Source organism: Petromyzon marinus, chromosome 47 (genome assembly GCF_048934315.1).
Source record: "Petromyzon marinus isolate PM22_M1 ecotype Great Lakes invasive population chromosome 47, UKy_Petmar_22M1.pri1.0, whole genome shotgun sequence".
NCBI classification, from domain to species: Eukaryota; Metazoa; Chordata; class Hyperoartia; order Petromyzontiformes; family Petromyzontidae; genus Petromyzon; species Petromyzon marinus.
Genome location: NC_133713.1, coordinates 11592325 through 11605874, shown reverse-complemented (window position 1 = coordinate 11605874; position 13550 = coordinate 11592325). Strand labels below are relative to the sequence as shown.

Below are 13550 nucleotides of genomic sequence, written 5' to 3'. Positions count from 1 at the left end.
GCGTGGCTGGCATTGTGTTGTGGGAAGGTTTATCTGTGTGGGGTCAAGGCACAATCCACACGGCAATGCATTCCAGGGCCCTATTACGACAGAGGGTGTTTTGGCCTACTTTTCCACATTGGCAAGACTTCCTGGAAGAGGTGGGAGTAACCACACTCGGCCTCACCACGTACGACCTGCTCTGGTCGACTCACCGTGGTGTACACATCACAACAAGGACATTCTAACGATGTCAGTACCGTACTGTATTCGACTCACTGTTGGTAATGTCTGGCTGGTTGGCACAATGGTCAGAGTGCTTGACTCTGATTGGAAAGGTTATCAATTCAAATTCAGGTCAGGGGGTCAACTCCAACCCACCATCATGTTCATCATCATCTGTAGGGTTTATAAAGTTTGTTTAATTCTTTGGAGAGAATCACCCAAACCATTCGCAATATGGAATTTCCAAGACTGGCTCAGGGTCATCAACGGAGATGAATTGGTGCCAAATTTCGATTTGCTCCCAGGAGGCACTTGGACTCTTGACTTGACAAGCAATATAAATGACAACACATTCTTATTATAATTATTATCATTATTAAAGTAATTATTATCATTGTTAGTGTTATAATTATTGTTATTATTGTTATAATTATTATAATTGTTGTTGTTGGATTCATCCTTGTTGTCTCATGCCTGTCTCTCATCGCTTGCGACAAAATTACCACATCGCTCAATACATGCTGGAAGCAGCAGTACGGGAGCGGTGGTGTAGCGGTCAGCGCTACGCTGCGCTACGAACTTGGCGACTCAAGTTCGATTCCCGCTCACGGCCAACACCGGCGACGATTATCTGAACCGGTCATGGGCCGTCCCTAGGTCGACTCAGCCTCAAGTGAGTACCTGGTGCGGCGTGTAAACGTCGCCACTGGGGAGACAAATGCGGTCGGGCGTGGTGTTGGCCAACCCCTCGTGTGCCGTGCCGGCGTTGCTAGGTGCTCGCTAACACCAATTGTCCCAAAAGTATGTTAAGGCTACACGGCGGATCTTTGTCTTTGTAGCAAAGCAGCACTGCCTGCCAATAATATCCTTTGCTTGGATCACTCTTCACTCTGGACACACGCTCTAAAATTACCGAGGCGTTCCCGAGACCAGGTCGCGCGTCATTATTGTGAAAACATTGAGAAACCTGAACAAACATTCATACACACTCGCAGTCCACTGTGCTGGACTCGTATCTGAACCGCGGGACACCCGTTGGCACTGGAGGGGCAGCAGGATGTGCGGGTTCGATGGGCCGGCCCCGGCTGCAGCCTCCACATTCACAATCCTCCCTCCCCACCCTCCACGCCGCCCGGGACGACTGATTGAGCTGCGCACGGCTCATCAACATCGATATCCTGTGCCCTATCTTCTGGACCAAACCCCTCCAAAATACCAAACAACCTCAAGTAATAATAATAAAAATAAATTACAATAATAATAACAAACAAAGAAAACGCATTCTTATTTTTCTCCGGGCGGGTTTCCTGCTTGTATGTGTGTTGAGCCTCCTTCGCACCGTACGTAGCCAACCGTGCTAATTGGAGGCGTGGGGGAAGGATAAAATAAAACACGAAAATCAGTTATAAAGAAATTAGTTTTTAACCTTTATTTACACGTGCATAACTCCAGTGGCTTCCGAATATCGGGCCGAAGAGCGTTCCAGACGGCCGTAGAAGCGCATCTGAAAGCGCCGTGCCGCGCCGCGCGGCGTGACCGCCTTTGTTCGATGGCCGAGCCAAAAGCCGCCGCTGCGAGGGTGGCCGGAGTTCGCGTGGTGGGTGAAGCTCCTTGACGAGATCGTCGAGGCGTTGCCGTTTGTTTGTGGCGAGCGCTGAGTGAGACCTCGCCATGCATTGAGTGAGACCTCGTCATGCACTGAGTGAGACCTCGTGATGCACTGAGTGAGACCTCGTCATGCATTGAGTGAGACCTCGTCATGCACTGAGTGAGACCTCGTCATGCATTGAGTGAGACCTCGTCATGCACTGAGTGAGACCTCGTCATGCATTGAGTGAGACCTCGTCATGCACTGAGTGAGACCTCGTCATGCATTGAGTGAGACCTCGTCATGCACTGAGTGAGACCTCGTGATGCACTGAGTGAGACCTCGTCATGCACTGCGTGAGACCTCGTCATGCATTGAGTGAGACCTCGTCATGCACTGAGTGAGACCTCGTCATGCATTGAGTGAGACCTCGTCATGCACTGAGTGAGACCTCGTCATGCATTGAGTGAGACCTCGTCATGCATTGAGTGAGACCTCGTCATGCATTGAGTGAGACCTCGTCATGCACTGAGTGAGACCTCGTCATGCATTGAGTGAGACCTCGTCATGCATTGAGTGAGACCTCGTCATGTATTGCGTGAGACCTCGTCATGCATTGAGTGAGACCTCGTCATGCATTGAGTGAGACCTCGTCATGCACTGAGTGAGACCTCATCATGCATTGAGTGAGACCTCGTCATGCACTGAGTGAGACCTCGTCATGCACTGAGTGAGACCTCGTCATGCACTGAGTGAGACCTCGTCATGCACTGCGTGAGACCTCGTCATGCACTGAGTGAGACCTCGTCATGCATTGAGTGAGACCTCGTCATGCACTGAGTGAGACCTCGTCATGCATTGAGTGAGACCTCGTCATGCACTGAGTGAGACCTCGTCATGCATTGAGTGAGACCTCGTCATGCACTGAGTGAGACCTCGTCATGCATTGAGTGAGACCTCGTCATGCATTGAGTGAGACCTCGTCATGCACTGAGTGAGACCTCGTCATGCATTGAGTGAGACCTCGTCATGCATTGAGTGAGACCTCGTCATGCACTGAGTGATACCTCGTCATGCACTGAGTGATACCTCGTGAGCGGCAGGTGCGAGGGCGTTTGCGGGCGGATCGTCAAAGTGAACGAAAACGTAGGGGAGGCAAAAACAAAAACGGATCTTGGGAGTGAAGCCGAGCCTCGGGTGCCGGATGGTGCGGGCCTGACGACTTGGGCGTGCGCCCGGCCTTGGTACGGCATTAAAATAATCAGCTGCCAAGCCCCAAAGGGAGGTCGCTATTGCAACCGAGACCAAAAAAAGTGTAAAAATATCTGCTCATCTCCGCTTTCCTAGAAGCTTTGTGAGCAGCCAACCCTTTCCGCCGACTCTCAGAAGGAAAGAGAAAAAAATATAAATTATCGCCATCGTGAAAGCGACATTCCCTCTTCCCTTGGACTCAGGGGAGTGCCGCGCGTCGTCGATTTCACGCTCGCGACGCTTCGGGGCTCACGAGATTGGTGCCTTTACCACGTCGTCGGAGCAAATATCGGAACCTATTTTATATCATTTTGTTATCGTCACGACCACCGTACGTGTATTTTATCGTAAAGCGTGTCGCTGCACAGCTGCCGATGAACGCTGGGTCTGTTTGTATATTCCGAGTGGACTTGGCAGTCCAGGGGCACTTGTGCATGCGAGGTGTGCCAATGGTGGGTTGTTCGGTCCATCAGCAAGCCCCCGCGAGTGTGCGTGCCTCTGCACGTGTGCGTGCGTGCGTGCGTGAGCAAATGTGTGCGTGCGTGAGCAAATGTGTGCGTGCGTGCGCTTCTGCCAATCGACTCGGCCCGTTAACCCATAACACTCGAGGTTGTTCCGTGACCTACCAGTGAGAGAGTGCACCTAGCCTGGCACAAGCGCTGTTGGGGCATCACCGTCACTTGGCGGTGAATGCCGGCTGTTGTGTGCGTGCGTGTGGTGAGTAGCGGCACGGTAGTTACTGCGCTCCCGCGCTATGAACCCGGCAAACTTGGTGTGTTTCCCAGCCATGGATAACACAAAGTAGTGGCTGGTGTCAGATACTCATCCTGAGTCAAGTAGGCCCTAAACGAGTACCTGGTGCGGTGTGCGGGTCCTGGCCTACAAATGTCTGACAGTCCACCAGCGTTAGTTCAAGCAAGCCTCACTGCTCGGGGGAGACCCGGAATGTCAAAACCGGTCTTGGGGTTTGCTTGTGTCCATTGAATGCTGAAGTGATAGGCTCCCAGAAGGGCCGTGTGTCTGACAGGATGTGTAAAGAAACACTTTTATATTTCACGTGAAGTCGGTATTTGTCCACTTATTCCTTTTGTAACACCCCATGCTTGTGTGCTGCGGTGGTTAGGAGATGTTAACTACCTCGCCTGGTGTACAGGAGGTCGTGGGTTCGATCCCCACCCTGACACCTGCTGTGTATCGTGCTGTGTATTTGGAGTTTGCATGTCTCTCTCTCCGTGGTCACGTGGATTTTTCTCCGTTTTTTCCCTCCACATTTTATAAACATCCGTTTAGAATTCAGAGTATTTGGCTGCTATACATTTCCACATGATATAAGCCACTTCGTAAAGCTGTCATTTGTGATAGCCAGGTCGCTTCTGGAAAAGAGCTACATAGCTCAGTGGGCCTTAGCTGGTAAAATAAAAAATAGTTTGGTTTTAGTTTTAATAGTTCTCAAGTAGATGCTCGCAGGCAGGGCTTGCCCATACTGTCTTTAAGACTATACTGGGATCTTTGTTTTCAGTTATCTGCAGAGGAAAATGAAGTAATTGACAGGAAGGCGGTTGTGGTCTTTATCTTCCAACGGCAATTGTGCAAAACAAAAGTGAGAAAAGAATAACAGCAGAGTTGTGTTTTCTTTTTATGTGGGCTGCTATGGTGCCCAGACACAGAGAGTGAGAGAGAGACCTGCTCCTATTGAGGATAAATCTGTCACACATTCTTGAGAGTCCACTTCACAGCACACCGAGTGCTCGGGCAAATTCCTGCGCGCGAGGCGCTGTTAAAGCGGCTATCAAAACAGGCGCTCCTTGAGGTTCACACACGCTGCCGGCATCGTGCCATGAGAAATCTCCATCGGGAACTCGCCCAGAAATCGGCATTTACATCAACTCCAGTGGAGTTCCTCAGGAACCGTCGGCGGCTTTTGCTCGGAGGCGCGTGGGCGTTTTGTGTCGTTGTCGCACGCAGGCGCTCTGGCGTGTCGTTTTAAATCCCCCGCCAGGGACGCGCTTCTGGAAGATGACACCGCGGGGCTGCTCCGCGGCCGACGCATCGAGCGGCGAAATCGGTTGACGCGCGTCCCGGGTGAACCGTGGGCACCGCGCGGCCGTGAGGGATTGCGGCGGTTTGGCCGTCAGCCTTCGTCCGGCAGTTTGGGCCGATCACGGACGACGGCCGTCACTCACCGTGCCGCCGCGGTGCGCCGGTCCGCGCACTCGACTTGCGGGGCGCAGGCCCCACCGGGCCCGGGCTCCCCGCGCTGCAGACGAAGCAACGGTGCCGGCCTCCTGAGCCGCCCCCCCCCCCACCCCCCCACCTGTCCCGACGCCGATCGGCCGGTCACGTGCGGCGGGCTAAGTGCGGGTAGCTCCCGGCCGCTTCCAAGACGTCCTGTCCGGCGCGAGATAATTGGCCCAAAACAACGGTTGGGAGAGAGAGGGAAGGCGCTCTCCGGAACTCCTTCTGGTCGGAGGCGACCCCGCGCCGGCAGTGGGCCGAGCGGGAAATTGCGGGGCCGCGCCTTGACCCCTGTCGCGCGCGGGCGTGCGTGTCGCACAGGTGTCTCTGTCCTCCGAGTGCATCAGAGCCCTCACCAAGCTGTGGTTCTGCCCCTACTGCCGCGGGGTGCCGCAGCTCAAGCCCTGCCGCAACTACTGCCTCAACGTCATGAAGGGCTGCCTCGCCAACCAGGCCGACCTCAACGTCGAGTGGAACAACTTCATCGGTGGGTTGGCTCTGCGTACGCTCGGCCGCTCGCTCCTTCCTCACGCGCCCGCCTGCTCGCTCGCTCGCTCGCTCACACACTCTCCCTTGCCCACCCCACTCACATGCTGGCCCACTCTCTCACCCGTTGAGTATCTCCCTCGATTATTAAAGTTGCACCTTCTCTCTGTCGCTCACCCCACTTCTTTACTCGCTCGCCCACCCCCTCGCCCACCCACCCACCCTCTCGCCCACTCTGTCTGTCTCCCTCTCCTGCTCACTCATCCTAGACACAGCGGATGCCTGGTCTGGACCCAGGAGAGTGTGCGCGAGGTCCCCTTAAAGACGAAATATAGGTCGCAAATTCTTCAGTAGCTTTTCTTTGCACATCTCTTAGAATAATATTCTTTACGCTTGATGTTATTTTAAATAACCCCTGAGCGAGGGAGAAAGAAAAACAACATTCAGAAGAGCGGTATCAAAAATAAATCCCTGTTTATTATGTGCTGACATACGTGCACATGTTTTTAAAGTGTGTCTGTTTAACAATCACAGAAAAGACCACTCACAGCGGACTGCTGCTGTCTGGTATGTTGTCGTTTGTATTGATTTTGAAATGCTATTGCTTTTCTTTTTACAAAATGCCTTTCAGCGTGGAGTTGTTTTTTTTTTTTAAACACAGTTGCATTCTGGTGACAGGAGCAGAATTTTAATTATTTCCTAAGCGCCGGAAGAGCGAGCGAGCGAGCGAGCATTGTCGCACGAAAACGCTCGGCTCGCACGCACCGCTGCGTGCTCTCCTCGCCCCCATTGCGCTCGTTGGGTGGAATAGCAAAGGGCGACGGAAGTGTTCAGAACGCCGGCATCGCAAACAAATACAAACACAGGGCGCTTCAAAGAAACGTGAACACTTCGGAGCATTTGCAACAACACCACGTGACATGTGCTGCCACCTCCAGGCTCTGGAGAGCACCTGGGGAAGATTCCAGGCCACGTGTCGACATTCATGGCGAACGAGCGCGAGACCCTTTGACTTTTTGAAGCTATTAACATTACATTTGTTATCACGTTACCGTGTATTATTATCCGCTCTTTTCCCATTAACAACGATGGTCCCATATAAGTTTGAAGCACCCTGAAAATTCTCCCGCGGCGTGGTGAGCGTGCCGCTGAGGCAGGGCCACACGACTCGCTGCCCTGGGTAGGAGGGCGGATCGAGGTCAGAGCTCTCCCCCAGTCCATCACCTCTCTGAGATCGATCGATTTAGTACCGAGTTGTCGTTGGGCAAGTGACGTTTGTGCCAATTCATCGATTATATGCCGGGTCTCTGAGCTCACAGTACACAGTTCGAATCATATGAAGAGTCGATGTGTTTTTCTCGTGCGATCTTGACAATGTACGGTAGCATCCTTTCGTCAATCCATTGCTGAGTGATGGCCTACTCCCCTATGCCGTGTTTGATCATGGGGGATGTTTGACCATACTTCACCACGCTAGGCAGTGTAAGGTTGACGACGAGTAGGGCCCAGGACCGGTTCAGATATCATCGCTCCGTGGGGCAGGGAATCAAATTCGGGTCCCAGGGTTCAGAACGCAGCGTGCTAATCGCTGTGCCACCGCTCCTCCCGCGTCGATGAGTACATTTCATATGGAATGGGTTTACATGATCCCCTGCAGTGGCGATCGGCCGTTAAGTTCACCGCAGTGTAAATAATCACGGTGATCTTGAAATCGAATCAAGAGGCTGACTCGTGACATTTTTTTCAAATTCCCGGTGGTCGTCCCACGGAAATATTTGCCACCATTACAGTGCAGTACAGTGCAGGTGTATCCTTCGATTTACGAAAGGGATAGGTTCTTCAAATAGACGCTTAAAACAACATGCGTCCCCTCAAGATCTCGAACATCTGGAGATGATGCAGATCTTCTCTGCATTCCCAGTTCGAGGCTTCGGTCTATGGGTGACCGAGATTTTTCCCCATGTAGCCCCCAGGCTATGGAACGCTCTTCCATGAGATATCAGGAACACTGTTGACATTTTAAAAATGCGTCTTAAAACCTATTTATACGCTTCCGCCTATTAAACTTTTAGGTTAACTAGTAAATGGATTATAATGTAATTGTGTTTATGCTGAGCGTCTGCTGCTGCTGCTGTGTCCTGTGCAGCGCTTTCAGATCCTTGATAAAAAAGTGCTAAATAAATGTAGTAATTATAATTTTGTAAATCAGAATAGATTTTACCATTAATCCTAAACATCAGAGATGCGTTTCGGACAGTCATTCCAACTCTACCGCCGACTGAAAAATATACCCCACCTATATCACTTTTCGCAGTACAAAAATATTTGTTAAAAATATATAAATATTCAAACTATTGAATGATATAAATTATGAATGAAATATGGCGCAAGATAATTGAAATAGTACGTTTCGGCATTTAACGCTGGGACCGGGGTTTTTCCGTAACAGCGCCTCTGAATGTTGCCTGGCATGTTGATGGCAGGGAATGTGGTGGCGCCGCAGTGGTGGTTCCGGTTGTGGTGGTGGTGGTGCCGGTGGTGAGAATTATTGTCGGTCGTGGGCAGGAGGTGAGCTGTGTTGGGTCAATCGTGCAACGGTGACATCGAGGGAGCTGTGGCGAGCTTAGACATAATCCTCATGGAAAGCAGCCCAGAGTCTTATAACAATGCAGATGCACGCACAAAGACAGCCTCGACAATTTATTCTGGGGCAAGTGCTGTTGCCGAAAACCTAATGAAGGCGGGCACAGCGCTCGAAGGGTTGGTGCGGACAGCACCAATCAAACTGGGCCCGCCGTGGTGCGCTAACCACCATGCCACCACTCCTCCCCACGTACAAAGATCCCCGGTGTAGCCTTCATAGACTTTTGAGGCAAGTGCTGTTAGCGAGAAGGCCAGGCACGGATACACGAGGGGTGTGGGTGGCCAGCACCACGCGCGGCTGCCTTAACGCGCACATAGCACGCACGCAACACGCACGCATTGTTGACAGCTCCCCGCAGACATTTTCAGAGGCGCTACACAAACTGGACAAAATGCGCGAGCAGATACGAGGAACACCGCGTATCCGCGTCACTGGCCGAGAAAAAAATAACTCTTCTGTGCGGCTCACATTGGGGCGCGTGGCTCCCATTGGGGCGTCTCAGTGTGAGCTCCGTGACTCATCATCATCATCACGCCTCGGAGCGATGCAGCGCACTCGGGAATTTTGCAATTTTTGCCCCGCTGTCATGAGAATTATTTGTTGAATGTTTTTCGCTTCTCTCTGTCCCAGGGGGGAGGGTGCATGATACATTCCGTTTGACTTGACTCTCTTCATTCGGCAGTAAAATTATTGTACATTTTTGTAGCGTATATTGTATTCACACACATGAAGAAACAAGAAACACACCCCAAAACCGATAATTGCTCTGCTCCAGCCACAGAACCATGTGCGTACATGGTTGTAAAGATAGCGCTCATTATTTTAAATATAACACTCATTGAAGATAGTCCTTATTATAATTGCTCATAGTTTGTACAGGAACGCATGTGTGAGTGTGTTTCTATGTTTGGGGAGCAGTTACAGTGCGCTCTGCTACGAACCCGGTTCCCCGAGTTCCATTCTCGCTCACGGCGGCCAACAGGACCTCCGCTAGGTCGACTCAGCCTCAAATGAGTACCTACTGAGATGTGTACTTGTCGCCACTAGGGCCAACGTGTACACGTCGCGAACGTCCCTTCCACCAACAGTCTGTTAAGGTTGTACCAAAAACAAAACAGTGAGTGAGCTTTGCGTGCTCGTTGTCAGCTTTAGTATCACAAGAGGCAAATTACTTTGGTTCACCGATGATGTGGGTGTCATATATGTGGAGCATGTTTATGACGAGACTTTGGAGCGACGCAACACTGTCGACCAGACCCCTGCCCCGCGAGTGAAAGTTTTCAGGATCCAAAATTTAGCCATTGGTGGCTTTCGTGTTTTTCCTCAGTCGCAAAGTACAGTGTGAACTCTATCCGCGTGACCCGGTGGAAGATGATCTCGAACAAAGAGGGCGAGAAGAAGAGGAAGCCTCGAGGCTTGATGTGAGCCTGGAGAGAGAGGTACAAAGATGTGACTGGGCCCCATCATCTCTCATAGAAGATGTGGCAACGAGCCATCGAAGAAAGATAGTCACCGCATCATGCGCTTCTGCGGCCGTCTGGAACGCTCTTCCTTCCGATATTAGGAAGCCACTGGAGCTGTGCACTTTTAAATCTAAATTGAAAACTCTTTTCTTTACACCTGCTTTTTGTGTTTAGTTTATTGTCCTTCCCCCCACACCTATTAGTCGTGAGCGGAACTCGGGTCGCCGGGTTTGTAGCACAGTGTACTAACAGCTACACTGCCACTTCCCCCGCTCTAACAAAAACAAAGATCCCCCATATAGTCTCAACAGCCTGTTGGGGCAAGTGCTTTTCGGGAGCACCTATGAAGGCCGGGCACGGCTCACGAGGGGGTGGGCCGCGAACACCACTCCTGGCCGCCTCTGTCTCCCTAGTGGCAATGTTTACTACACACCGCACCAGGTACTTATTCGAGGCCGAGTCGACCTAGGGGAGGCCTAGGACCGGTTCAGATAATCGTCACTGCCGTTGGCCGTGAGCAGGACTCATACTCTGGTCGACAGGTTCGTAGCGCAGTGCGCTGACCGCTACACTCCACCGCTGCCCCTTGCTGTAACGCGCTGTAACACCCAGGCACACACACACTGCACGAGAACACGATGCTTTGTTAAAATTAATGAGCTAAGATGAGATTTGTTAACACATGAACGGCCCGAATGGTCTTACGGAAAAATAAGTTAAGTTTAACATATTTTTTTTGGGGGGGGGGATAATTGTGCGTTCGTTTAGTGCAAATGTAATGAGCAGTTACGATTACAGAGATGCATATTTAAGGTATTCAACAGCTGCCGTCTGCAGGATCAGAGGAATTGTCATCCTCCCGAGAACGACTGGAATATATTTATTCTGCCGATTGAAGCTCGGTCATTTGACCAACTAGGCCGGTCTCGTTTTAAACGTCCGTCCGATGCGCAGCGCTCGCCGCAACAAAAAATGAACGCGTGAATAAATGAGCGAATTGTGCACTCCTTTTTTAATAGGAGGCTTTTCAAAGATCTCACGAAAGGGCTTCGCCTCCACGCCGCACGTGGCAATGCGCCCCATCGGTGGAGTCCGGCCCCAGTTGGTGCTTTTTTGACCTTGGCGGAGTTTCTCTCTGATACTCCTGCCGTAGGCGTTCATGGTTTTTTGATATTCCTGCCGTAGGCGTTCATGGTTTTGGCGCGTGCTGCTCGGCGCGATGTCCGACGGTTCACCCCACGCGTCGGGAGCTTCTTTCAGGAACTGAATTCAGACGGACGTCATTCCGAGCAAGCCGCGGTACAACCCTCTGATGTTAGATTTAACCAGTCGCGGTCTCCCGATTTTATTCTAAAAGAGTCGGGTTTTATAGACTGTATGACAAAGGAAGGCATCACATGGGACTATTCCCATCCCGCAATTAGCATTGAACAAGTTTCAGTCGTATGCAGGTGTCAATGGAAAGACGCATCGATCTGATTTTCATCAAAATGTATTTTACTTTGCAGTTAATCGACGATGGATGTCTTATGGATAGACTGGCTCCCACCATCGAAGCGTGGAATTTCCGCCACATGCCAACAAAGATGAACACCGCTAAACGCAAGATAATATATCGATCAAAGCTTCACTGAAGGTCCTGCAATGCAGTGTTTGACCAATTCTGTAAATTGGAGTACTCAGAAAACACCCCCCACCCACATTGAATAGGAGGGGATGGCGTTCAAAGTTTGATCAGATTCACGAAGAGACGATCTCACGTTTTGACACTCATCATTCAAAATGCAGAATGTCAAAATTATGCTATGCAAATGTGTAAGGGTACAATCTGGGGATCGGGGAGAGAGGGAGGAATCTTACTGTTTGGGTCTTTCGGTAAAGTCATGTTCTGTTGCGATCGAAACGTCGTGATTTTGTATTAATTGTTCTACCTACGAGACTTTACCGAAAGACCCAAAGAGTATGAATTCCTGCAATCACGAAAGTCAAGGGAGGAGTCTCTCAGCAGCAGAGGGCGTGCCCAACCCGGGGGAGGTGCCAGAGGAATACTGAGTGCTAGGATTGGTCGACTTGGTTCAAAGGAAAAAAGAGCGGGAAAGTGGAAGAGGGGGAGGAGACAGTGGGGAGTCGGTTGGGGGGCAGAGAGATGAGAGATGGGATTGGTGGAGGAAGAGGGGGGGGATGGTGGCCGAGGGCTTGTTAGTCAGAGTGCGTTATTTAACCTTAGGGGCCTTCCATTTAGTAGGCACGCAAAAATCTGTCAAGTTTCAAGTTTCATTTATTAGGTATAGCCCTGTGAGCCATGCGGCTCTTAAGTCGGGTGCAACCGCAACAAACAAAATGTGAACACAGAACATCTTAAAGCGACAACGCATAACAGAGACATCCTAAATATAACCAGCAAATATTCCACACAAAAAACGTATTAAAACGCTGTGTGCACAAATCAATGTAGTGCAAGCCAACAACAACAACCATAAAACAATTTAGATTAACCATATGTTTTCGAATCACCAAAATAAAGCTATAAAAACAATGTAACAACAGTAATCATAGGAACTGTGATTTTAAATTGAACAATAAACGATATACATAACACGTACGACAAAACCTGCAGCCATAGCTGGCAGCACGACACTCCCAGTGTATGATGTGTGAGTGAGTCAGCAGCGGCGTGAGCGAGTGTATGATGTGCGAGTCAGTGTATGATGTGTGAGTCAGCGCACGATGTGATTGTCAGCGCATGATGAGTGAGTCAGCGTATGATGTGTGAGTGAGTCAGCGGCAGTGTGAGTGAGTGTATGATGTGCGAGTCCGCACGATGTGTTAGTCAGCGTATGATGAGTGAGTCGGTGTATGATGTGTGAGTGAGCCAGCACACGATGAGTGAACCTGTGTATGATTGAATGGGTCAGTGGTTGTGCGAGTGTATGATGTGTGAGTGAGTAAGCGCATGATCAGCGAGTCAGTGCATGATGTGTGAGCGAGTCAGTGCACGGTGTGTGAATGAGTCAGTGCATGGTGTGTGAGTGAGTAAGCGCATGATGTGTGAGTGAGTCAGTGTATGGTGTGAGTGAGTCAGTGTATGGTGTGAGTGAGTCAGTGTATGGTGTGTGAGTGAGTCAGTGTATGGTGTGAGTGAGTCAGTGTATGGTGTGTGAGTGAGTCAGTGTATGATGTGTGAGTGAGTCAGTGTCGGCTCCCTCTGCTCGCGCCGTCGGCCCCCCCCCGGCTCCGTCGCCCCCCCCCCCCGGCTCCGTCGCCCCCCCCCCTGGCTCCCCCGGCCCCGCCAGTCCTGTACGCACGCAGACTTTTTACACCCCCCCCCCCCCCCAGCTGCGTATGTACGCCTGATGCACCCCCCCCCCCCGAATCCTATAGAACGGCCGATATTTAATCCACGCAGAAACGACCAAGGATTAATACTATTAACGTGTTTCAGCAAACAGTCCACCACCGGCTGCATTAAAGAAACACATTCCTGCAGAGGGAGCTGGTTAGGAACGTTGGGTTGCTCGGTCAATGGCCAGGGTCAACGGCGGCACCACGTGGTGTATTCCGCAAATGTGGCCGACTGTGAGGGCGGGCACAAGCCGGCGTGAGTAGGTTAAACGTTGAGTTTTATAAGGGCACCACGGGGTGACCAGCCCCACCCAGCCCCACCCCTCCCACCCCCACC

The 13550-nt window shown here is 51.1% G+C and overlaps 1 protein-coding gene across 2 annotated transcripts in view; it reads left to right on the top strand.

Moving 5' to 3' along the window:
- Positions 1–13550, top strand: part of LOC116952487 (glypican-6-like) — a 159416-nt gene that overhangs the window by 118067 nt on the left and 27799 nt on the right. For both annotated transcript variants that reach the window (XM_032971873.2, XM_032971874.2), the window contains exon 5: positions 5600–5765. In XM_032971873.2, the coding sequence (XP_032827764.2) occupies positions 5600–5765 (166 nt within the window). The remainder of the gene's footprint in view (positions 1–5599; positions 5766–13550) is intronic.